We start from the raw sequence: 25346 nt of genomic DNA, 5'->3' as shown, positions 1-25346 counted from the left end.
TTGAACGTGTTTCCACCTCATTTTATGATATTTCTTCAACTTGGCAGTATACGGGTCTTATCAAAATAATTTGCAAATAATACAAATTCCAGATATATGTTAACTGTACTGATTTTACATTTGTAATTGTTTTTAAGAGGCTTCCTAAAGAAATAACAGATAAGCCAGGAAACATCTAAAATGTTAGGAGAAGAAAGGTAAGAGAGAGAAAATGATCTTTAAATGTCTTTTTTTTCCCTCCAAACTAGGACATTAAAAGCAAAGCTATGGATTTGTATTTAAAAGAGAAATTGTAACTCAAATGTATGAACATGCAAAATAGAAATTAAGCCAAAGTGTATCTGATAAATGCTTTAAAACAAAAGAGAAAAAACAATATACAAAACTCCTGCATAAGCAAGATTCCAAAGAAATCTGAAGAAATCTCACAAAGAAAACCAAAAGATTAGAAATTATTGCTTAGAAATTGTCAATACCAAAAAAAAGCTACAGAGTCACACAATGTTGTAGAACATACCCGCCTTCTACAGAACCTATGAGGCGATCCTCTCTTAGCAATGGACAACACAAGAAACGAGAAGAGAATCATCCACTTGATTCAAAATAGCAGCTATTCATCTCTATTTCACAGATGTAGCTGATTTTGTTTTCAACAACTTACACAAGTTCTACATAAGTAGCTCAGGTATTCAGAATTTGTAATTATAATAATTTTTTTTCCCAGATAGCAGAATATTCCATGTTTCTTCCTTCAAGACACCTTGTTAATAACACAGCATTTTAACCATAGCAGCATATACTGTAAAAAAGTTGCAAAGACCTCGTGATATTTTCTAAACAATTGAAAGGAATTAAAAACACTGTTTTTATTTTGCTCTCTATTCAGTATAGACTGACACCATATAAACAAATTGAATTTTTCGTCTTACAGAGGTTCTTCCAAAACTTGAAAACCTCTTTTATTGTTTGGGAACTGAATCGTTTAAGTTATCGTCTTACAGAGGCAACATGCACACCATTTCATGTAGCACAAACAAGGCTGAACTATGCAAGAACTCTATTTTCTTGCAAATGCCAGTTTTCTCAATTAATTACGGGGCTTTCACCTTGTTTGAAGTTATTTCAACGTTTCGGACTTTGACTTCTATAAAAATTCAACTAAATACATGATAATAAATATTAAACAGCCACATGCATCTATAACTTAGACACTGAATAGCAGTAAGTTATGCTATAACTTTTTTGTAACACCCACTGTAATCACCTGAGCATAACCACTAGCATTCACACGTTACACTTACTTCCTCTACTCTTACGTCTTTAATAATATATAAGAATTCAGGCGAGTTTTTTTAATTATTTAAAGTCTATTAAATATTCAACATCTATAGTAAGTTTTCAGACAAAAAAAAAAGTGCATCTTTTAAAATAGACAGTAACAGGAAACCTACTACAAGCTTAATTTTCTCTTTAGTATATCAGAAATGTAAGTATAAAATGCCTTACCCTTTGTTCCAGAGCTGACTGAGTCTGCTGTCTTAAAAGAGTTTTAAATGGCCCCCCTTCTTTTCCAGCACTCCCACTGCCCATTCCTAAAGAGTACCAGTACAAATGACATTTAAAAAATAAATAAAAACATATTATCATTTGTTATCAGACTTCAATTTAAAAATATATAAAGCTATGATTGAAAACATACAAAACTATTCCCTTAAATTTTCAGGAAAAAAATGCTGAGCATCCCAGTTTAAGCGTTCGGGTTTTGCAAGTGGGGCAGTGTAGGAGGGCGATGGGCTTTTCTGTTTATTTTTTAAAATGACTAGCAGTGTTTTTAACCACTATAGATTTGGATAAAAATTTCCTGATCTAAGACCTTTTCCTGATGTCAGCCTGAACTAAAAAGGCTTCAAAATACAATGCCTTTGAAGATCTGGGCTTGCAATTCTTTTGTACTACGTAAAGCTTTAATTTCAGTATAGATCTGCCTCCTGTGCTTTCCATGGAAAGCTTCACCATCATTCGAGTTTCAGAGTCCTTACCTAAAAAGGGCTGCAAAGATACCATTAACACCACACTGCTGAACAATTCTCCTACATTCTTCTATGGTAAGCTACACTTCTCTATTTGCATTATTGGTTTAAAAGAAAAAAAGAATGAAAAAAAAAAACAACCCTGCCTTCCAGAGTTTTGGAGTAACCAAATCACCTTTCCTAACCACTGGGAGGTGCCTGCACACAATTTCAGCAGTAGCTGTATATTGCATGAGTGAAACTAAAACAAAAATTGCAAAGATAACACAAATCTTTTGAATTGAAATATACTGTAGTTATATTTATTTAACATAAATGCCATGAGATATTCACTCATTTGATTCAATCAGATAAATTTAGCAATACTGCTCAGCATTTCAAACTGCCACACCTTATCTGATTACTACATTTTCATACACATAACCTGCAGATCATCTGTAAATAAAAATAACACATAAATTATAGTTTTGCATATGACGGGCAATTGTCCGGTTCCTTGTTTTGCATATTTCACTTGCACGTTCTGCCCCTAATTTGGGAACTTCTCTGAAGAGCTGCAAAATGTATCAGATACATAAACATCTTTGCCAACAAGGATCTGTTATCAAGGAACATTATACTTAACTGAGCACTGCAAGATGCAGGTTATATGTATGACTACAGCATTTGCTCTACGGTTAGAAATCAAAAAAGTAAAAAATAAGCACGTACCAAGACTGTGTTTTTCCTACAATAAACACAATACTGGTGAATCAGATTTTCTTGGTAATAGTTCATGCCTAAAAATACGCTATCACTGGTACTTATCGTCTCTAAAACCATCAGTGCTAACTGGACACTGCAATAATATGCACCTAAATTTAGGAAAGCACTAAGAAAAAGGATAAAGAACAAAAAGACATGTCAGGAGCAAAATGAAATACAAACACACTACAGTGCAAACGGTTATGAGTGAAGGCAAGATTTTCTTTTACAGTAATTCTAACGAATCAAAACACAATTCCTTGGTAGGTACCCTTCTCTTGTTGTTAAGCATCAAATAAACATGAATGAGATTGTACATATACGTCAAAGTGTAGTTACCTCTAAGAAAATACAGGGAGATCTAGAAATACTGATCTTAATATATGTTAACTTCATTTCTAACATTTTCAAAAAATTACCAGGCTCTCATTGCCATTTAATTATATATACTGTAAGTATATGCTATATATGACGTACACTACATAGACTATAACTGCTAACAAATATTTTTAGCTGTTCTTGGATAAGGAAACAATAAGATTAGTATCTGTATAGTCCCATTAAACAAGTTTTAATTGCTTTTATCTATTTGGCATTGATCTAAATATCATTGTCAGGGACTATACAATATTAAATACAGACAAACATAGCATCAACACTGGACAAAAAAAAATACAAACTAATTAAAACGGATTCTACAGGAAAAAAAAAGGCACTAATATCAACTGTGTAATTTAAATGCATGCCAATGGAACAGAAAAGTGCAGTACAAATAAAAAGTCCGTACAGACTTTGCTTGATACACATTAAAGAGCAGAGTTGCTAGCCATCTGATAGCCATAATTCAAAAAATTATGAATGAATTAATGAGCAAATGCTTGTTCCATGCAAAACAGAGGAACAACAAGCTGAAGGGAATGAGAAGGAAAAAAAAAAGGCAATTAATTTAGTCCAATTACCAAAGGAGATTGAGAGGGGAAACGAGGAAGTTCTTTAGTGTGAATGACATGCTTCAAATCCTCTACGGCGTGAAATTCTGAAGCTGTTACAAGCTTCTAGGGCACAGGTGAGAGATGGTATGGATAGTCATGTAGCCAGCAGTTTTCAGAGGCTAACAAAAACATCGGGTTATAGAAGGCTGTGCGTTAAATGTCCCTGTATCAAATAGCAACAACATTTTCTTAAAATGTTTAAAAGGCCATAATAGATTGATCCTACCAGAAGCAGCCAGAAGCAGCTCTTCAGTGAAAGAAACACTTTTCCTCAGAACAACTGGGCTGACATGGCTAGAGTGTAGAGGGTAAAGGCTAGACCCCGAGAGGAGGAGACAGGACTTTTTAAGATGTGGGGAATCACATGAGAGTGTAGGGGAGCTGGGAAACAGGAAAATCCTAGGTCCCTGTGGGGAAGGTGCTGTGGAGGAAAGTAATAGAGACAAAAAGATGTAGATTCAGAAGATGACTAAAGAAACAGAAAGAAGAAAACAAAATGAAGCATTTTTTTTCCCTCTGAATGAACCCACACTCACAGCTAAACCATTCCTCAACATACAAAGAAATGGAATGACAGTACAGCTACACGATATGAATGAGAAGCATGTTATCAAAAATCTGATTAAATTATCTTGTTTTATTAAGAAGCCTTGGTAATCTAGCGTTTCTTTTAAATTATATACAAAATTTGATAGGTGTTATGGAATAAAGGCTAAATATCAGATTACTTTCATCACTTAGGTGTAAAAAGTTTTTTTGAATCTTAAATCCTGTTGAATTCGAAGGTCCCACCAAGAAAAGGAGTTCCCACCTTTTCAATTTCCTCCAAATATCACATCAAACAATATTATCTTGTTAAAATATGCAGTGCTTTTTCATCAGCCTAATATTTCTATTAGTTTGCAGCGGCATAAAGTAGATCACTATGCACAGAAGAAATCCAACTTCAAACCAAAACAAGCCTTCTCAGAACTGAAGAAGTTCCCCTTCTATTTAAGGCATATACAGACCAGAATAGATAATGCAACCACAGCCGTAATTTCTGTAAGGTATTAGCATAGTAGTCTCCCAATTTGGAGCTACTGAAAACTGGACGCTTAAGCAGATCCAAGTTTCCATCTCCCCTGTTTAATTATTCACACTGTGAAATTGTGGTATCTGCACTCTTTTTCCAGGTCAGTCTCCATCTCAAGCATGTGAACATACCAGCTACCTGACAGAGAAATAAAAGACTACCATGTACGGCAGAAAAATGAGGAATACTTCATTTTTCACATCAGTCAATCCGCTATCTCAAATTTTATGTTTAATACGTCATGTCAATACAACAACGGATATTTGTTTTAGTACTAACCTCACTAACTTTCACACATAAATATTCCAATAACATTACAGTCCTTGGAAAGGAAAATAGAGATCCGAACATGTACGGTGAATTGTTAGAAGCAACACACTGAATTCAGCACATTATGGAAACATCTCTTGCACATTACTGTATTTTAGGTAGAACATATTACCGAGCGATGTTGTTCTTTAAGCTACTGAGATTCAAAATTTAGTAAGTAACACTCAGAGAATTTCTGAATGCATTTGGCAAATCTTAAGACAAGTCTCAGTAGCAGAGGTAAAAGCTGATAACAAGTGCTAGCAAGCAAAAGTACACCCACTGTTAGATTTGATATTAAAAAGACAGGTAGAACACAGGTCTGCTTTCTCTACATACTTCAGAATTCCTAAAAGGTGGCAGTTATACAATCTGGTTTAATTGTGAATGAACGAACCAAAAGAGAGGTCCCATCCACCTACGTAACATTGCCACTAACAACTTTAAGGTTGCTGCTTCAAAAACTTGACAAATTCACAGTAAGTTGCCACCTTCATAAATTCAGAATATTTACACCTACAGATACAACCACCACCATTACATTCTAATCCTTTACACAACATGGTCCTTACCATGAAAACCGGATTAAACCATGAAAACCAGATCAAAAACAAACACATTTTCAAATACTCCGTAAAACAAACACAATAGTCATCATTTACATAAAAGGACCAAAAAAGAAAGTGGCAATGTGGGTTTTTTGGCTTTGTTTGTCTTTGTTGTTATTTCTTAGTTGTTTTTTTTTTTCTTTCTTTGTTTTGTTTGGTTGGTTTTGTTTGTTTGTTTTTTAAACAAGATGGAGATGACAGGACTAAGAAAGACAGCTTCCTTATCTGGAACATTTTTCAACAGAAATTTGGAGAATAAACTAGGTAAAACATTTAATATAAGCACGTGTGAATGCCATATTAAATTTACCTGCTCAGGAAAATTCTTGAAAGGTTCTTGGAAGGGATGCTATCAGGTAAAGCTGAATCAACTATTCTAATATACTTAAAAAATTGTCATGATTAGATGGAAACAAGAATGTTCTGAGCTCCAAATACCACAATTTAATAGAACATTTTAAAAACAATCAAGCTTTTATAAACAATCCTGCAACATATTTAGCACTACACTGGTAAAACTCGGGGCACTGGCCACATAGTAATAAACAGTACAATTCTTTGAGCTGTGCTGACATTGTTACTGCCATGATTGCAACCACAGACTAAAGAGAAAAAGAAGGGAAGAAAGAAACAAGCTGAAGAATTTTTGATAGAACAACAAAGAAAGAAAAATGTTCTTAGATGATGACTGGAGTATTATTTAGGTTACTTTCAAAAACTAGACTGTATGTAATTTCCCTACACCAAGAAAATTTAATAGGCAGCAGCTGCACGATTTCTAGTATGGCATTTGCAAGAGGGAGTTAAATAGTCACAGAGATGTGTATACAACAGTACACCTACAGCACAATGCATTATGCTAGAAAATTACAGCTTTAATAAGAACACTGCCTCTTAACATATTATGGTGAGAAACATACTCCCATGATCTGTATGTAGTATGAAATGGAGGAGATAAGAAGAAGGCGATTACTTCAGACACCCTTAATGCTCTGCGATATTTTATTTAGGATTGAACACAGTTGTGTTGAAAAAATAATTTTAACGTTATCCATATTAGTGGAATCATAAGGCAGGATTTAAATTTTCATCCTACAGAAATCCTTTTGAGCACAGAAGTGCCATCTGAAGTCTCCAATTTCAACATAATTTTGATAACTTAAATGCCAAGAAGCAAAAAGAGGTTGAATGAAAATATAAAAAGAGAAACACAAATTAAACAAAAAGTGGGTGGAAGCGCCTTACCAGTTTTGGGTGTCAAACTCAAATCTGTGTCAGAAGAAGAGGACTGTCGACTGTAGGACTTGGAAGGTGAAAAGGAATAGGTTTGGTTTTTCAGAGGGGTGGAGGGTCCTGATGAATGAGTATTGGGATTGGGATCTTCATTGAAGGGAATCCTGCCAGAAGAAGGTGGAAACACATTCAGTAATCCTGTGCCAAAGGACCTGGCTGACAGCAGCATGATCCAAACACCAGGATGGGGTTGGGGCAGGGCCAGCAGCTATTCCTTAGGTGCGAGACTGGGGATGAGGCCAAAGGCAAATGCTGTTTAACCACTCAGCACTCTACAGATAGATGCTGATAATCTACAATGAAACAATTAAGCCAAATGAAAGGCATGAGATGGGACCAAAAATATATATATATGCAAAAGAAAAAACTGAAAACAGTTCATGGCTTAAAAATCTAGTCATATACACAACGTTTGAGTTAGTTTAATAAAGAAAAAATGATTTCAAGTTATATTTGTGTTTATACATATCCATACATTTATGTATATACACACATATACATTTAAAGAAAAAAAATAATAATGTTTCCTTATCCTATAGCATCAACAGCATGCCACAGCTAAAAACAGAGCAAAGAGGAGAATTTTTATGGGAACAGCTATAATGACAAACAGTTCACTTATGCACAGATTGACTTACCTGCTCTCCAAAGTTGTCTCTTCCACAAATGGCACATACCCTTTGTATAACAATTTTAAAGCCAAAGTATTGTATCTGAATTACGCCCGAAAGCAATTATGAACTCCAATCAAAACATGGTTTCCCCAAGGACTGTAACACGGTGAATGTCACTCACATGTACCAACTCATTTTTACTTAATTTCTCAGAAAATAAGTTTATTAAAGAGAAACAAAGAGTGTGGCTTTGTGGAAGAGACTGATGCACTTTCAAGAAACTACTGCCTTTGTTTCAGCAGCTGCACAGAGAGCTCTTCACTGACAACAGAAGGTTTCTCCATGAGAAAATGAGGGAGAAAAGATGGGTGGTACCTGCCTACACTGCCTGCCTGCCTGCACTTTGCGACCACTGTGCCTTGTGGCCTGCCTCTCCCCAGCTCTTGAGTCTGAGCAGTCTCGTACCAGTGTAGATGAGAGTGGGAACAGACACAGAGAAGTTCTGAGTAAGTCGTGAGCCAGTAGCAGTGTGAATTGGGCTGTTGTGAGTCGAGCGGCATCCATGGCTTGGCGGATGAACCAGCGGAGACCTGAGAGAATTTGCAGCCAAGGTGGAAGAAAAGAAAACAATACATACAAACAGGTTGCAAAGTTATGTTATAAATGATTTCAGGGAAGTTTAGCTAGAGGAGATCTCTTATTTTAAGCAGACTAAGAATTTTAATTCCTAGCATGCAAGAGGCCAGATGAAATAAAGAGAGAAAGGAACAGCTTAAGTACTAGCTTATGATCATAAATTGATTTTTTGGCAACAGTGCATCAAGTTAGTAAAGCCAATAATAAGAAGCATTAGTTGACTTTGCTGGCTTTGAGAAACATTCTCACTTTTTGGACTGAGGGACAATGATTCTGTCAATATCCACTACCAAGCTGCTAAACATGGATTACTTGGGGGATGAAATTTCCACCTTTCACTCCGGAGTAATCTACGAAAGCCTTTTAAGTTGGTAGTTGCCAGGTCCAGGTTTTTTTGTTTGTTTTTAAATCATCACTGTTATTTCATGCTGCAGTGTATCCAGAAGCTCTTTTGATGGCAAAGTTTTAAAACAAAGACAAGTTAAACAAGCTATGATCTGAAACAGAAAACTACTTTTGAGAAGCCAGAGTACATTGCTTCCTAAAAAATGTCAGATTTTTAGTGCAATAACACAACAGTAAGTTAATAAAGATGTCTGGGAACGTTATGGAAGTAGTATACTTTCTAGTGCTAATTTTTTCTCCTACAAATTGAATGACTCTATCAAACAGAAAGTAACTAATTTATCCAAGCAACAATTTAGAGACTGCAAGTATTTACCTACTAACTTCTTTGCACATCAAAAATTTGTGTGCACACTGTCTTTAATGCTGCCGTTTCTTGATTTCTGCTACATTTTCCCCATCATAAATAGTATCCTCTGCAAGCCCTACCTGTTCTACAACAGTAAAAAGCAAAGGACACAAGAAAAGATGAGCCTACTTCAGGGTCATTCTCTAAGTGCAAACCCTTGTACGCACAGCATAGCCACTCGAACTTGACTGTACTCCCACTGGAAAATCTTAGATACAAGGCATATCATTAAGTCCTCACAGAAACATTTGTTGTACAAACACAAAGTCACTGCAAAACTAATTATTCATTGGGAAACTGGTGAATCCCAGGCCAAGGATAATACTTTTGCTAGCAACAGAAATACAAAAAAAGCCATAATACAATCCCAGCCTCTAAAGAAATAACATAAGTGATCCACTTCATTTCAAAACTGTAGAATATAAAACTGAGTTCCAGACAAAAAAAAAAAAAAAAAACTGCAAAAGAAAACAGATTCTGAGAGGAAAAAAAATTAAAAAAAAATCACACCTGTTATGCATAACTGAATGACTATGAAAAGAAATGAAGTTTGTTCCTCTAAAAGCTAGTAATTCATACTTACTCCTTCATTTCTTTGGATGGAGAGTTACATGCAGGTAAAAATGCTGATGTGCTACTTAATTTATCCAACGTGCAGGCTGTTCCTATGGCTCGTACTACCAGTCCAGATTCTCCTTCCAAATCAAAACACTGCAAATAACCAACAACAGCATTTCCTCTCATTTCAAGGACTTTCAAGCCAATCTTCCTTTGCAGTTCACCTACAAAACAAAAGGTGAAGAGCTCATACGTAATTGTAGTGAATTTTTCCAATTTTCTTTTGTAGGCTTTGTCTTCTCTGTTTTTGGAAATGCACATCAATAAAACAGTTATATAAAATCAGACCGATTATCTATGTTAAGCACAACCTCCGCTTCCTATAACATAGTGTGATGTTTCATTCATTTTCGCTCTTTTCCCCTAAATCTATTCTGATTGCAACTACAGTTTGTTATCTCATAACATATTTATTTATTTTAAATTCTCATTAGCTATTCCCTTTTTTGTTTATTTAGAGACAGAGAAAGGGATGGCCAAGATGCATGCTGGAACACACAGAAGTTTATAGATACTCCTTCATACAGTTCAGACTAATGCAATATCTCTGAAACCCATTGGAAAATCAATTATTTTTGTATTCACAAACACTCAAAACCTATTCAAATTTAACTTAACCTTACTCACACTTCTAGTTCTTTTCTACTTTACATTACTTAACTTGGTAACCTCATCTAAAAAACAAAGTATGACACAAAATAAGCAAAGATAGTACCAAATACACTACTACTGCAAACAAAGAACTGTACATAAAGACTGAAAACCCCTGTGACTGTAAGTAAGACTTATCACACATCACAGAATGATGTCAATTCTGACTGCAGAAGTAAGGAGCCATGCTCAGAAGAGTTACAGAATTCCTAAGGATTCTTCAGATACGGTCACCAATGACTGCAATATGAAGCACTGTGTTACATGGCATAAACCAGTGTTACTATGAGGCCTCTTTGGTATTTTTTCCCTTAGTCACTGCCATGAATAAAAATACTAACAAAAGAGCGCATTTGGACGTGTTCTGCTGCGTTTTATTTACTTTCATCATTTATGAAAGACATGGCATATACAAATGTTAATTGTGTAAAATGGCATACCATATAGGCTTTTTTAATGAATTTTTTAATAATTCACGAGTTAAGGCTATACTGTTTTTTCCACGTACTCCCAAAACATCTACTGGTTCTCTTAGTGAAGATACTAAGTATCAACTCCATATTCTGTTTAGGTTGCCCCTTTTACTAAAAATCTCCATACATCTGCAAAACAAAATTTACTTTATCTTTTAGTATCTGCCCTGAAACATGGCTTTATCTACAAGAAACCTGATAACATAAGTGCCTATTAGAGAACTGAAGCCACTGTCTACTGTTCTAATGACTATTTTTTCATCAACTCACTGTATCCCTTACACCTTCAGTATTGTACACCTCAAGCTGGTTGTCTTGTCTTACTGGGTAAGTCCTCTAGTCTCTAGTGCTGGACTCTTGTTCTGCTCCACTGAGACAGAGATGGGGATCTTTGGTTCACAGCTGGTATTCATAAACATTAGTAATATAAGAAAAAGAAAGAAAGAAAGAAAATCTATGAAGGTAATTGATACTGTGGAGACATAAACTGGAACTCTAATGACTAGTCTCTCCAGAAATTTTAAGCATATCCTGAAGAACTCCGAAACAATGAAACAATATTGACTTAGGAAAGATGATAAGTAAGATATGCATTAGTATACTATGCCTGAGATTGTGCTTACAGATACTCATTCACATACTTAAATGTAGTGCAAAGAGGTTTTATTAATACTCTTCATATGGGTGAAGAACATCTTCAAGGGAGTTCCATTTTTTTAGCCTTGCTAAAAACAACCAACAAATCACACAGCAGTATGGCATCACCAAGAGGGGTGGGGTGGACTTTCTGTCACACTAGTCATCAGTTAGAGCAACAGAACCTTCTGAAACACAAGCTAATGTGAACCAAAAAAATGAACAGTTAATACCAAAAATTATAATACAAGAATTCAAAATTCAGTCACTAATTTGAATGGTGACTTCTTTTCAAAGCAGCAATAATCATTACAGCCTGCATGTTTCATACCTGACATTAGAGAAATGAGTCTTTGTCTAGCCTCATTTGATGCTCTTGGTGTACGTATTCGATCTATCCACTGGTATTCTGGGTCTTCATTAACTACCAGTTCTTCCACAAATCCATGAATTATTACTGCTCTGTAACACTTTGGAATAGACGTAGCTGTTAAAGAAATATAAAACGATGGAAGGTATGAGTCTAAGAGAAAGGAATTCAAAGAAAAATAGAAAACTACATCCAGATACTGATGTAAATGATTCCAGAATCATAGAATCACAGAATTAGCTAGGTTGGAAAAGACCTACAAGATCATCCAGTCCAACCATCCACCTACCACCAGAATGGGGCTATTCCAGAATGTAATCTACACAATTTCCTTTCTGTTAAGCTCAATTTCCTACATCAGATAGGTTCATCTGTTAAAATGTGGACATACCAAAGCAATTTTGTTCAGAGAGATGCTGGAAGACCAGTAACTGTCCAGTGTACCAGTTACAACCCTGCTACAACATGTACCATTCTGAAACTTTTTTGAGTTTGTGCCTCTTTAACAGAATACTCATCCAAAAAGGGAAAAAAGTCAGTAAAGAAAGAAGAAAAAAAAAAAAACCCTTGATTTTCCTTTTGTTCCTCTACTTACTGCAAAAAAACTTTACTCCACACGATGACTGCCTGAATCTGTTTAAGTCATTGAAGAGATCTACTTTCACCACGACATTAATCTCCCCACGTATACCTATCAAAAGAAAAAATAAAATGTGAAATGGTATCAAAAAACAATACGGAACTAGCCATTCTGTAATCTTTCTAATTAGTAATTGATGCTCTCTATTACCATTGAGTTAGTTTTCCTGCAAAGAGCATAATACAATCTTCATAAAACTGCCTGGTTCAACTGACTGCTAACGTGTCAGTTCTAGCCTGGGCCAGAGGAGCAGAATGACATCTCCTTACCTCTCAGGTCTGCCATAGAGATGCCCTCTCAGAGGAAGCTGCTAGTTCTGCCCAGCCTTTGAGGCTGAAGCCATGCAAGCAACAATCATCAAATACCTGCTGCATCAAACAGGGTTTTAGAAGGCTGAGACTGGGAAAAGAGAAGCCATCAGCCTCCTGCTATTGCAGCGTTCCCAGCTGCAGGGAGCAAGTGCTCCCTCTGCTCCCTTGGGCTACTATCATCAGTGCCAGAAGGGCATGAAATCAGTAGTTAAGTTCTGTGATACTATCCTAGGACATGCTCAGCACAAAAAGGCAAGACTACTTTGGAGTACAGATACCTGGAAACTACAGTCCTGCCCACATCAAAAGTTTTTTTGTGTTGTTTACAGAATTTTTCTCCCACAAACAGTAGCAAAATCACAGTAAAGCTGAAGTCAATACAATGAGAAAAGTTACAGTTCTTCTGAGAATCAGAAAGCAGGCAATGTAAAATATTTTGAGAATAAATATATAAAATAAGGTATTACAGATTTTCTAGGTAAAGCTTAATCTTTTGGCTACAACTAAATCTTATTAATAGGGCTGAATTTCTTTAGAACATAGCCATTCCTTTTTGGATTTTTCTGCTTCTATTTTGAGCTTACTCCTTTTCCTGCATCGACTAACTAAATCCCTCCACATCACATCATTACGGATTCTGACATATTGAGGACTAAACTTCTTGAAGAATCTGATCTCTAGGGACTTCAGAAGCCTTTGTCACAGAAATATCCAACTCAGACAAAAGTACTGGATTCACAAACTGACTGACATTATTGCAGTGAAGTCACCTAGAATTATCTTCTCAAATGCGGATAGAAAGAAGTCTCCATCTACTGTAACAGGAAGTACATCAAGATCACATATTTTCACAAATAATCACGTTAGGGAGCAAGAAAAAAATATTTAAATAAATATATATAAATGTCTATTTTCTTTTAAGAAAGCATTAATTTGTTTGCCAAGCACTGAGATGATTAGAATCATAGAATTAGCTAGGTTAGAAAAGACGTACAAGATCATCCAGTCGAACCACCCACCTACCACCAATAACCCCACTAAACAATGCCTCTCAACACTATATCTAAATGTTTCTTGAACACCTCCAGGGACGGTGACTCAACCACCTCCCTGGGCAGCCCAATCCAGCACCTGACCACTCTTTCAGAAAAGCAGTATTTCCTAATGTCCAGCCTAAATCTCCCTTGGCACAACTTGAGGCCATTCCCCCTCGTCCTGTCACTAGTTACAAGAGAGAAGAGGCTGACCCCCAGCTCACTACAACCTCCCTTCAGGTTGTTATAGAGAGCGATGAGGTCTCCCCTGAGCCTCCTCTTCTCCAGACTGAACAATCCCAGCTCCCTCAGCCGCTCCTCATAAGGCCTGTGCTTCAGACCCCTCACCAGCTTTGTCGCCCTCCTCTGAACATGCTCCAGGGCCCTCTCCATGCCTTTCTTGCAGTGAGGGGCCCAAATCTACTGCTACAAGCATGAAAATAAGATAATTTTTACTTTATCTAAATAGAAAAAAGAGCCATGAAAAACCAACAGAACTAGAAAATACAGGGAAGTCTAGTTCTCTCTGACGTACAAGTTACACACATCTTGAGACAAACATTCAAAAGGAAGCGTCCAATAAGAAAATGTGAGTAGAATTTTTAAAAAGCGAAACATGCGATATTTCTTAAGATCCTTCTTCGCTGTAACTGTTAGAAATGCAAAAAGAAAAAAAATTATCATTGGTTATGATGATCATCCAATAAATACTACTAATGCTTTTCCACCAATTAGATATAATTAGCTTTTAAAATAGTTAAGTCATTTAATTCCCACTGTAGAATAAACTACAGGAGTAATAATAACCACACAGACGTTCCGTAGGAAGGTATTCAAGGTAATAACTTGCTGTAAATGGATCTTAACTTTCTGGGATCGATGCTCTGCTTCCTTAAAATCTAAGGCAGAAGTATCATTATCTTCATTTTCTCATACTCGCACGATATTCTGAAGAACTCTACCTAGGACTGCTGGCAGGTAAACAGATTTTCAGTCCGCATTTTATGTTTGTCGTATCCTGCCCCTCCATCTCAAGTGAAGCATATCCAACACCCCAGGAAGGCACACCCTAAGTAACTGCAGCGGAAATATATTCTTTTAGTAAACACAAACTAATTGAATAAGTATGCTTTGGGTTTTTTTTAACTGACTTCTCCAGTAACTATTTCCAGTAACTATTTTAAATATGAGAAGATGTTTTCCACTTGTCACAAATTTTATGAAAGGCATTCTGCCAAGCCTTAGATTCTGGTACAGTAGTTTAGACTTTCTTATGCCAGAAATATTAGACATCTTTCATATATGACCATTATTGCTATTAAATATGAAAAGTTCTGGAAGTACTTTGTCACTGATTTTAGATGGCATTCTTAACTTACTGAAGACCTAATAAAAGTACCAAAATTGGAGCTTTCCAGCTCCTGAGGCTAAAATTATTACACACTTCTGAGGACCGCTTACAGAAAGGAACACTGCAGAACAACATTGTTTTAAATTGGCAAATCTTACCGTGGATAGTATCATAAATTGGAAACCATCCTGAAATAACTGTAGCTGCTTCACTATAGAGCAAAGGATCGATATCAATGTATACTTTGCCAATAGCATCATTAGCGCTGTAGGTATCATGATCAAGAACTGTGATCTGGAGAGGCTCATCTTGTAGCTCTTCATCATCTACCTAGAAACAAATATTGACATGGAATTTGAATACTTAAAAGAAAAAAAAAGCAGGGGAACACTCCTGGAAAAACAAGCGCAGTAAGAGGTGAGTCAGTTATGTACAGAGACATGACACAGAAAAATCTAATTTCTATTTCCTGGATCGTAACAATGCTTAATTTTTACTTTGCCCTCCATAAAGTGCTGAAAATCTGAAACGAGAGTTATCCCTGGGAGAAGTACATAGAAACAGATTACACTGATTGCATATTTTAAAATTCCACATTATTTTAAGTCACAGTATCTACCCATCCCCACGATATATACTTTTCATGATAAAAAAACATGAAAATTTAACAGAAAGAGTCACAGAGTCTATGACGCTCTGAAGTTATGCTCTCACACTTCAACACTGACCGGTGGCTTAGAAGAAGACAAGATACTTTATACAACTCATAGCAAAAATTAAGTAATTTCAGACATGCACTTTCCTAAATGAATCCATCTTCAGACACATTGGCTATTTTTTAGGAGACGCAAGATTCTACTACTTTTTGTGCTGAACACCGTAAAAGACCCGGTTTGCTAAGTGTAGTGGGAAGATTCATGTAAGTGTGTTTTTGCAGAATTACAACACAGTGTTGCTAAAAGATCAAACTACACACACACGCACACACACTCACGATCTCTTAAGCTGTTAGTGTTCTTCCACCCTTGGAAATGTGGAATTCTGATTTTTTTTTTTCCATTGTTGCTGTTTGGCTCTTTCCCAAATCCATTTTTCCATTCAAAAAGATAGAATTCTAAGACTTCTGTTATTGTCAGAAAAGCTCTTTCTGTACCAAGAGAGTTAACCCTCCATACCGTTCAGCTATCTTTTCCCCCTCCCAAAAGGAAAAAAAGACCCAAGGAAATGAATAATTAAAAAGAGAACTAAGAGAACTGAGTGAATTTCAACATCATAGTACTGCTTTCTTAATAAACGTGGACTGAAATTATGAGATGTATTTCAACAAAGATTTCACATCAATTAAGTTGTCTAAATTTACTTACTGATTTCTATTTGCTCTAACATCACTCTACTGTCACTCACTACATGTACATATATTTACAAACATATTTATATTGGGATATTATCTTAGACCGCTATAAACAAACCAGTACTATACATTCAAATATTTTAACAATAATTAATTCTATACAGCATTACACAATTTATTTTCTTTAAGGGTAACAAAAAAGCAGTAACAAAAAATAAATAGGTAAACAGTAGTTCAGGGCAGAATGCCAAAGGACACCTATGGTACTACTGTATTCAGTTCATTAAAATGAACTAATCAGATCCTTGAAAGGAACAAGCAATTATGGGAAAACACCAAGTGTCCTCATTATTACATAAGGAAATGAGAAAGAAAGCGTCAGGCAACTGTTGTGCAAACGTCTTATTTTTTAATTTTCTTATATAAATTCTGTATTTTCATTTTCAAGTGCATTACTTTTTCCAGCCAAATTAACAGTCCAAATACCAGTTAACTTTCCTTACTCAAAACTACTCCTAAAAAAAAAAGGAGTAAACCCATACTGCTATCTGAAAGTCTAGTGGATAAAGCTTTTACCTCTGCCGTAACATTTGAGTTGGATCCTATCTGGTAAGTTTTTACCTTTGCAAACAACCTAAAAAAAAAAGCCAATGAGATGCCATTGGCAAACACGGTCTGACCATGAATAGATTTACTGAATGGTTTCGTATGTATTTAAACAGAATTACCCTCGCTGCCCAAAACATTTTTCTGTCTAAAGTGATATTATTTCATCAAAGGTATCCATGTAGACACAGGTAAACTCTTAGAAAATACTTACTTCAAATTTAAACCATTCAGAATTCCACTGAGGATTAAGTGATTTTGGATAGACATCTGTCTTAAATGTTGTATTTCCAAATTTTACCTAAAAATACAAGCAATTATTAAAATTATTAAAAATAAACATTAATGAATAAACTTAGAAAGTGAGTTACTCATCAAATCTATACATGCAAATAATTTCAAATATGTATTTTAATAATATCAACACACCCTTTTCAGGGAGAATTACTTTTTGAACCAATGTACATTCATCAGTAAGTAATCTTACACATATCACCAACACAAGCAATGAAACTCTCCTACCATTTCTTTGTCTCCTCAATCACTTTAGAGTTAAAATATCACTTTGTATTACCTACTTGTGGTCATTCGCTATACTGTCTCAGCAATTTGTTGCCTTTTGTTTAGAAATATTTTAAGCAAAACTATTCTATATAAACACAGATTATGTTTCTTTACTGCTCTCTCTAGAATTCATTTATCAGCTTTATTAACAATTTATAAATGAAACATAGAACTGAAATGGTAGCATTAGTGAACTTATTTCTTAAAACACACTGCCTTGACAAACGCATACCACCTCCCTGAACCAAAGCCACCACCCTGACCTGCAATCTTCCTGCGCCAGACACGTATCACTGAATCCACAGCAGCAAGGACAAGCACCTTCACAGTTCCTAGTCCTCCCTTGTTACAGAAAATTCCAGAAAGCATATCAGCAACAAGGACAGAGGGAACTATATATCTACATATCCCCTCTAATCTTCTGTTAACAAACATCAAATATTCTACATACTTCTATTAAGGCTAATAAGCAGTTAAAGGTGCATATTTCAGCAATCTCTACTTGGCCTCCACAGGAATCTATTTCAGGACCACGATACAAACAGAATTTCTGTGATGGTCTAAGCACCAAGAAGCCATGCTGTGTAATCCAAGGGGCTTTATTTCACTCTAGCTTTCATTCCAAATCACTGCGCACCCCTGGAGTTCTGTGAATGCTACCTCTCAAAATAATTAGTACTGCAACTCATACCACATATCTGATGGTACTTACAAGCACGGAAAGTTAAGGTTTTGAAATCATTCTTAAGAAAGTAATGCATGCTAATTTAAAAAACATACTGCAATTAAAGGCAGCTACGGATTTTGAATATTATTTTCTTTTTAAAAGTCTAAGTAGATCTTGGGAATCAAACTTAGGCTTTGATTTTGAACACTATCCTGCATTTTAAACTCTTTCTTTCAATACTTTTTAAGGAGGTCTTAATTTTTCAGATGCGTCAGTAACACTGTTATTATTTTACACAGGAGCACAATCCAATTCTGAAGAGATCCTGTACTTGCTTACGTACAGTCAGTTAATTTAAAAAACTTAAGGGACAGCAAAACTGACCTACAAGCTCCCACTGATCTCTACATACATCACCACACCTCAAACAACAGAACTCCGTACAACTCTGAGGACATGGACCTGACTCAAGCAACGGTAATGCTTTTGGAAAATATTTTCAAAGTAAGCTTTGAAATTAAAAGTGGTATGAAAGCACAAAGCAAAGCACTGTTAGCATACAAAAAAAAAACCATCTAGCTATCAAAAGGAGGGTTCAGACTAAATGCATATAGAAAACAGCACACCCATCTGGACAGCGTATTCACCACATAAAGCAGTACAATAGTGATAATGACACTGGTTTAGCAGAGCTACTCTATGCAGAAGCTGCCAACACGCAACAGCACAGAGCTCCACCCAGCCTAATTTTACACGTTATCTTGGGAGTAAATGAGCTCCCTGGGAGCCTCAGGCAGCTCTAAGGAAACTTTGCCAGTATTCCAGCCAGATCATTAAAGCTAGGAGAGGTAATCTCCTGAACTGCTGTCCATTGTACAAATTTAGCAGCACAGCTGCAGAAGAAGCTGTGCTAATTTGTTCCAGCCCACACGTGCTGGCTAAATCCAAATTATACATAACCTGAAACAAGTGACTACTTCAAAATCTTTCACCATTTTCTTCTCTAATTCTAGATTTACATTACAATATATAAAAAAAGAAATAAAATGCTAGCAATCAATTAGCACTTTAATACGTTTTCCACTTGTCATTTTCATTTCAACGAAAAAGTTTTGTAAAGGCTTTCAGCAACCTTACACTGAAAAACAAAATGACAGTTCTAAGCTCACCTTCGTATGTTCTGCCCGCAGCCATGCCTGCTCCACATATGAAAAGGGCATTTCCCACACTGATCTTTTTTTCCAAGTATTGGCCCTAAAAGCAAGGCCTCATCTACAAATTTCCTCAGCCTTATTTGTGCCAAGACACACTCAAAGCTGAGTGTTAATTAACCCAGCTAAGCAATCTGATAATGCTGAAAATACTGTCCTTTTTTCTTTTGTTGAGCTAGCGTTTAGCCAGATGCGTTTCTATATATGCTGTGCTACAAAGCTACTCACACTGTAGGTAGGGGTGGTAGAGAAGGAAGGTGAAGCATTGGGAACAAGTGACCAACAGGAGAGGAGAGGGCTGCTTTTCCCCAAGGCAGAATAAAGGCGGCCAATTGACAGCAGGGCTGTACTTCCTACTCAGTTTCCCATCTTCCTACACAAGAAGTGTTGTAGTCTGCCTATTAATCAAATTTAAATCCACAAGAGAATCTCCCTGTAAGTTGAACTTACTGATGAGATTTCTGAAATTAAATACTGAAATACTATTGTTTAACTTACTGAGTATAGTAGAACTATGTACAATTTCAGCTCCACTAAAAGCTGTCAGAAACAGATTTTCACTTTATTACCAGCGTCATGTCTCACTAAGCAATGCACTTACTGCCTCACATCAACCAAGTTTATATGCACCAAGTCAAATCTGTTTTGAGATGAATATTAACAGTTTTTCAATGTGTACAGTTCCTGAAAGACATTCAGTTTTCTTATCGCAATCCCAGTATTGCGTTAACCTTCAATGACTATTTATAGTACAGGCACACACGTGTGCAGGATTCCATTTCTGAACAATTCTTTTCCTGAAAGTATGACTTTTGAATCTGTGGAATGCTACTGAAATTGTTCTGGAGCAATTTGTGATGGAAATACAGAGCCATTGAGCAAAAGGCCCTCATCAGCTCATTTTTCAATCCCTTCCTAAGAACTCCTTAAACTAAAAGAGGGGAGATTTAGGTTGGATGTTAGGAAGAAATTCTTTACCCAGAGGGCAGTGAGGCACTCGCAAAAGCTGCCCAGAGAAGCTGTGGGTGCCCCATCCCTGGAGGTGCTCAAAGCCAGGTTGGATGAGGCCCAGCGCAGCCTGAGCTGGCGGGCGGCAGTCCTGCTCACAGCATGGGGTTGGAACTGGGGGGGCTTTAAGGCCCCTTCCACCCAAACCATTCCATGATTCCATGAACAGCCAGTATGGTTAGCCACAACTACAAAAAAGGTTTGCATTTGATACTTTTGGTGTAATTCAAACATATAAATTATACCAGGTAAGTCCAGGTATATAAAGTTCTGTTAAAATTCTGTTTGAAAATAATAGCTTTTCACATACTTCAAATTGAAAATATAAATAAGAGCCTTGAAAGAGGACCGGTACAGTCACTCTGCACTTCCTATGTTCAGAGATATAAGTGACCCGAAAACACTTCCAAAGACACCTTCTGTTTCTTTTTAACGTTCTGTTACACCGCATCTACTGAATCCCGAAACGGATTCCATTGGGCTGGCATATTAGCAAGAGCCACTCATTAACAAGCCTCAGCCAGAGGCTGAAACGAGTGGGTTTCTAAGATGACACTCAGGCTGCCCAGGGCTGTCAACTAACAATCACGCCCGAGCGTACCCCAGAAACCGCTTTACAGACAGCACAGCCGTCGTAGGCGCGGGTGTCCGCGCCGTTCCCGCCGACGCAGTGGAACGCGGCCCACTGCCGCTGCGTGGGGGCCGCGCTCCACGCTCGCCCGCCCGCCCAGTTGAGGACAGCGCTCCGCCGCACGCCGCGGGGCAGCACCGCCGGGCCAGCAGGGGGCGCCCCGCGGGGCGGAGGCCCGGGGCAGCACAGCGGTACCGCAGGTGCCTCGGCAGCGCGGGGCCGGCGGCAGGTGCGGGCCTAAGGCGGGGGCCGCCCACCCGCCCCGGGTCCCGGGGGTTCCTCCTCTCCCGCAAACCTCCACAAAGGCGTCGGTCAAGTCGCTGGCGCGATCCATCACCGGCAAATGGCGCCCCGCCACGATTTTGACCTTCAGCTTCCCCGGCATCTTCCTCCTCTGCCTCCCGCCGGCCGCAGGGAGAAAACAACCGCACGCGTCCCATGGAACGGCACGGCCGAGCGGTGGGGGCGGGCGGAGCGGCCGCGCATGCGTCACACCGAGCAACGGTCTCTCGCCGCCCGCCCATGCCCGGCGCCGACGCCCGTACCCGGCGCCGCAACGGCCGCGGGCACGCGCGCGGTGACGCGCCCAGCGGGGAGGGGACGGCCGCTGCGCGCATGCGTACTCACCGCGGCGCGCGGGAGGAAAGTGGCGCGCGGCTGCCCCCGCTTGGAGCTCTTCGTCGCCAAGATGGCGCTGCCGGCGTGGAGGCTCCGCCGCAACCGCAGCGCTGACTCCTCGATGGGTTCCGCGCTGGCGACGGAAGGCGGGGTGCGTGAGCGCCAAGTCATCGATGCCCGGGATTATGGATGGCCCCGCTGTGGCTTGATTGGGACCTCTGTCTAGCCAAGCTGGAGGGCGAGCGGCCCGGGCCCGGGGTGCGCCCGGCCTTCCCTAGAGAGGAGAAGCGGGGGGAGTGGAGCGTGTGGCTGTGCTGTCTTAATCAGAAGAAAAATATTTACAGGAATTGAGGGATCATGAATAGATTAAATGGAATTTAGTTATCAGAAATAGGATTTGATATGGTTCATGTGGCCGGGTTTTGACTTCTTGATGCCTGAAAAGCTCTTTGTTTAGGAAACAGCTCAAGGGAAGCTTGGGGAAAGAAAGCCGCAGGTGTGTCTGTCGGTGGGGGCCTGGGTTGCACTGGTCCTCGTGGATCCCCTCCAGCTCAGGGTATTGCATGATGGGCAGGGATATAAAGAGCCTTTGTGCTTGGGCTGAGCAGTCCCCAGACGTGGAGCCAAGTGCAAGATCTGGTTGGATTATTCCCCTCTCTTTCTAATCTTACAAAAGACTAAATAATGTTATGGTTTAGGCTGTGATACTAAAAGCAGAAACCATATGAACAAAGTACAGCAGTGTGTGGCAGAGCAAATTAAGGCGTGGAGCTTGTTAGGCTATCTGCCCTCAAGCTACGCTTTTTTGCCTCGTTAGCATAGATGTCACTTCCCTTTGTCAGCTTATTGTGAAGGTATCTCAGGATCCGTTCGCACTGCTGCTGGAATTCAGCAAACCTGAGGAAATGATGAGCAAGCTAGATGCGTGTTTCTTGTTTATGCATCCTTGTTTGAGTGGAATTACTTCTAGGGCAGAACAGCAATAAAGAGCAAAGATCCTGGGAGGGAATCAAAGCCAGAAAATATGCTGCTGATGGTGTGGGTGTGGCTTAGACCAGAAGTCTGCTATTTTTAATGGAATCTCTGGATATCACCTATTTAAGTGTTGTTCTCACTCATAAAATGGAGCAACCGCACAGCACATGGACCGGATATTTCTTTTGGATTAGATTGAAGTGGAAAGCATGCAATAGCAGTGCACCAAATATATTCCAGGTGTTTAAAGGTGTTCAGGCCATTATGGCAAATTGAATGAAGTGTAAAAATCTCCTGAATGGTGTAGGATGTGGATGCTGGGTCCTTATCAGCAGAACCCTGAAGTGAGGCAATTAATTCTGTGCATTGCTTGTAAACGAGAAACATTCCTGTATTTTAACTTTCCTACTGGAGCAGAAAATCACCAGCAGAGGGTGTGATGACGAAAAATAAAAGCAGTTCTCTGTAGCCCTTGGTAGATAAAGGATTCCTTGGCCTTCATTGATTTGTGATGTACCCTGCTCTGTAGCTCAAGATTTGGGGAGTGTAAAGTAAGTTCTTGACTATAAATAAGTAGGGACAAAGTAAAAACAAAATTTGTCATATGTTCTCTTCTTTTTCTGGCAAAAACACTTTTTTTTTTTTTTGCTTCACTTGCTAGATAAATTAAAATGCAGCAATTTTTAGGGAACATTGTGTTGGTTACTATGTTTTTACTATATCTTGTGATATGCAGAGTGAATTTTGCAGCTTTATATTTGGGTAAGCTTGACAATTTTTGCTTTCATTTGGAAGAATAAATTTTTAGCCCATGGAGAAGATAAAGATTGAAAGTGTCTAGTACATTGTAAGGAAAAGAACACTAGTTTAGTTGTATCTCTTCAGAGATAGGTAGGTGACGCTACAAAACATTTATGTGAAGCCAGGTTCTTCCTAAATCTGTCTTTAGTCACTGAACAGTGAACAAAACCTTTGGAATTCTTTATTGCTCACCAGAGATTGGGCTGTTTGCCTGACTAATAGACAGTTAATGCAGTGAGTACCTGGCTAAGTATACTCCCTTGGTAAATGAAATACTGTGGTTTGGGAAAATCCTTAGATGATTCATGCGTTATTGTATCTGGTGCTTGTTGTAAGGGAGCATTCAAGGGAACATCTTAAAGAGAGAAGCTCAACCAGGCAGGTTCCAGGTAAACTGCAGCACTCCTGGCTCTTAAAGGCTTTTCATATCTTCCCAGACAATTCATCAAATTGTTTTCCAGTATAAAAAAGTCTAGAGTTCAAACTGAGTGTTTCAAGATAAAATACAAATCTGTTCTTGTCTCATCCACTAAACCTAGATAACAGATTATCCCTTCAGAAATATTAGAAGACCTTTAGATTGGTTGTAACTGATACACATACTTCTAGGTAAGCTGTCATGCTATTTAACTGGTGCCAATAGGATCCACAGATTAACTACTATGCGGAAAAGAGTTCTAAGTTTTATTTTGAACTTTTGGTTCATATGTGGATTCCCATCTCTTAGATTATCAGAGAGAATGAATAATTGTTTCTTTTACTCGGGCAGTGTTTTTTAAAGGATATGTTATTGATTTGATGCCTACCTGTGCAACCTACTGTGGGGAGCCTGCTTTAGCGGTGGGGTTGGACTCGATGACCCCATGATTCTGTGATTCTGTAACTTATTTTGAACAAATTTAAAAAAAAAAAAAAATTCCAGTCTTCACAGGTCTTTTTTTTGTGTTTCTGAACATTTCTTAATTTCCCCTGAAGACTTTCCAAACATGCCATGTTTTCTTTAATTGTATTATCTGAGACAGGAGGCAATGTTCCAGGGAAGCTTTACTAGTGTTTCCTGGTGAACATGCCTCTCCCCCTCTGTGGGATAATGAAATGTAAGGATTGATATGGTACATACTTACCTAAAATTTGTCTAAGGACCTATCTTTACAAATGAAGATTTTAGTGATTAAAAAAAAAAAGCTAGAAATGAAGTAAAAAACGCACAACTATTTTGGAGAACCAGTTCAAATCTGTTTCTTATCTATTTGAAAGGATCAGATAGATAGAATTTAATGCATTAACAAACCTGTTTGGTGTGTTATGCCTGTTATAAGGTTGATGGCTTTCTATGCCGGCATGTACTGGAGACCTGTTTTCCTGTAAATTAACCTGTCACTTAAAGCATCTCATGCCAATAGCATTCCAGTTCCCTAGGGCCAGCAGGAGTTTATGGAAAGGGAAAGGTAGAAGAGACTCTGGGAAAAGTTTGGCCAGAGCCCTAGAATGTATAAACTATTTGAGGCATCCAAAAAAGTATTAGATTTCCTGCTGTTCAGGCAAATGTTCAATGAAATGAATATACTTTAAACCTACAGTATGTACTTTCTCAATAAAATGCATGCATAGACATCCATAGAAAGCATGGAGATCTATTTTTGTCATAAGGGCAATAATGTTGTGAGGAACTGACTGCGTTTTAACATCCACTTTGTCTCCTGCTAAGTCTCTTTCCTTTCTACATAAAAGCAGTCTTTTAGCAGGTCCTGATGAGTCATGAGAAGTCCTGCTTC

At 38.1% G+C, this 25346-nt stretch overlaps 1 protein-coding gene across 8 annotated transcripts in view; it reads right to left on the bottom strand.

The window, feature by feature from the left end:
- The window catches only part of C2CD5 (C2 calcium dependent domain containing 5), a 69136-nt gene extending 47386 nt beyond the window's left edge, over positions 1-21750 (bottom strand). For 3 of the 8 annotated variants that reach the window (XM_021391645.1, XM_021391627.1, XM_021391635.1), the window contains exons 1-8: positions 21473-21748; positions 17311-17397; positions 15298-15469; positions 12399-12494; positions 11765-11920; positions 9639-9837; positions 7004-7155; positions 1507-1592 (exon numbers count right to left, since the gene is read on the bottom strand). In XM_021391645.1, the coding sequence (XP_021247320.1) occupies positions 1507-1592; positions 7004-7155; positions 9639-9837; positions 11765-11920; positions 12399-12494; positions 15298-15469; positions 17311-17397; positions 21473-21562 (1038 nt within the window). In that variant the 5' untranslated portion in view covers positions 21563-21748. Of the gene's footprint in view, positions 1-1506; positions 1593-7003; positions 7156-8130; positions 8256-9638; positions 9838-11764; positions 11921-12398; positions 12495-15297; positions 15470-17310; positions 17398-21472 lie in introns of all 8 variants that reach the window. The other 5 variants (XR_002436837.1, XM_021391676.1, XM_021391618.1 and 2 more) reach the window with 3 other exon arrangements.

This window comes from Numida meleagris, chromosome 1 (genome assembly GCF_002078875.1).
Source record: "Numida meleagris isolate 19003 breed g44 Domestic line chromosome 1, NumMel1.0, whole genome shotgun sequence".
Taxonomy (NCBI): Eukaryota; Metazoa; Chordata; class Aves; order Galliformes; family Numididae; genus Numida; species Numida meleagris.
The sequence above is the reverse complement of the archived record's forward strand: the minus strand, read 5'-3'. Positions and strand labels throughout refer to the sequence as shown.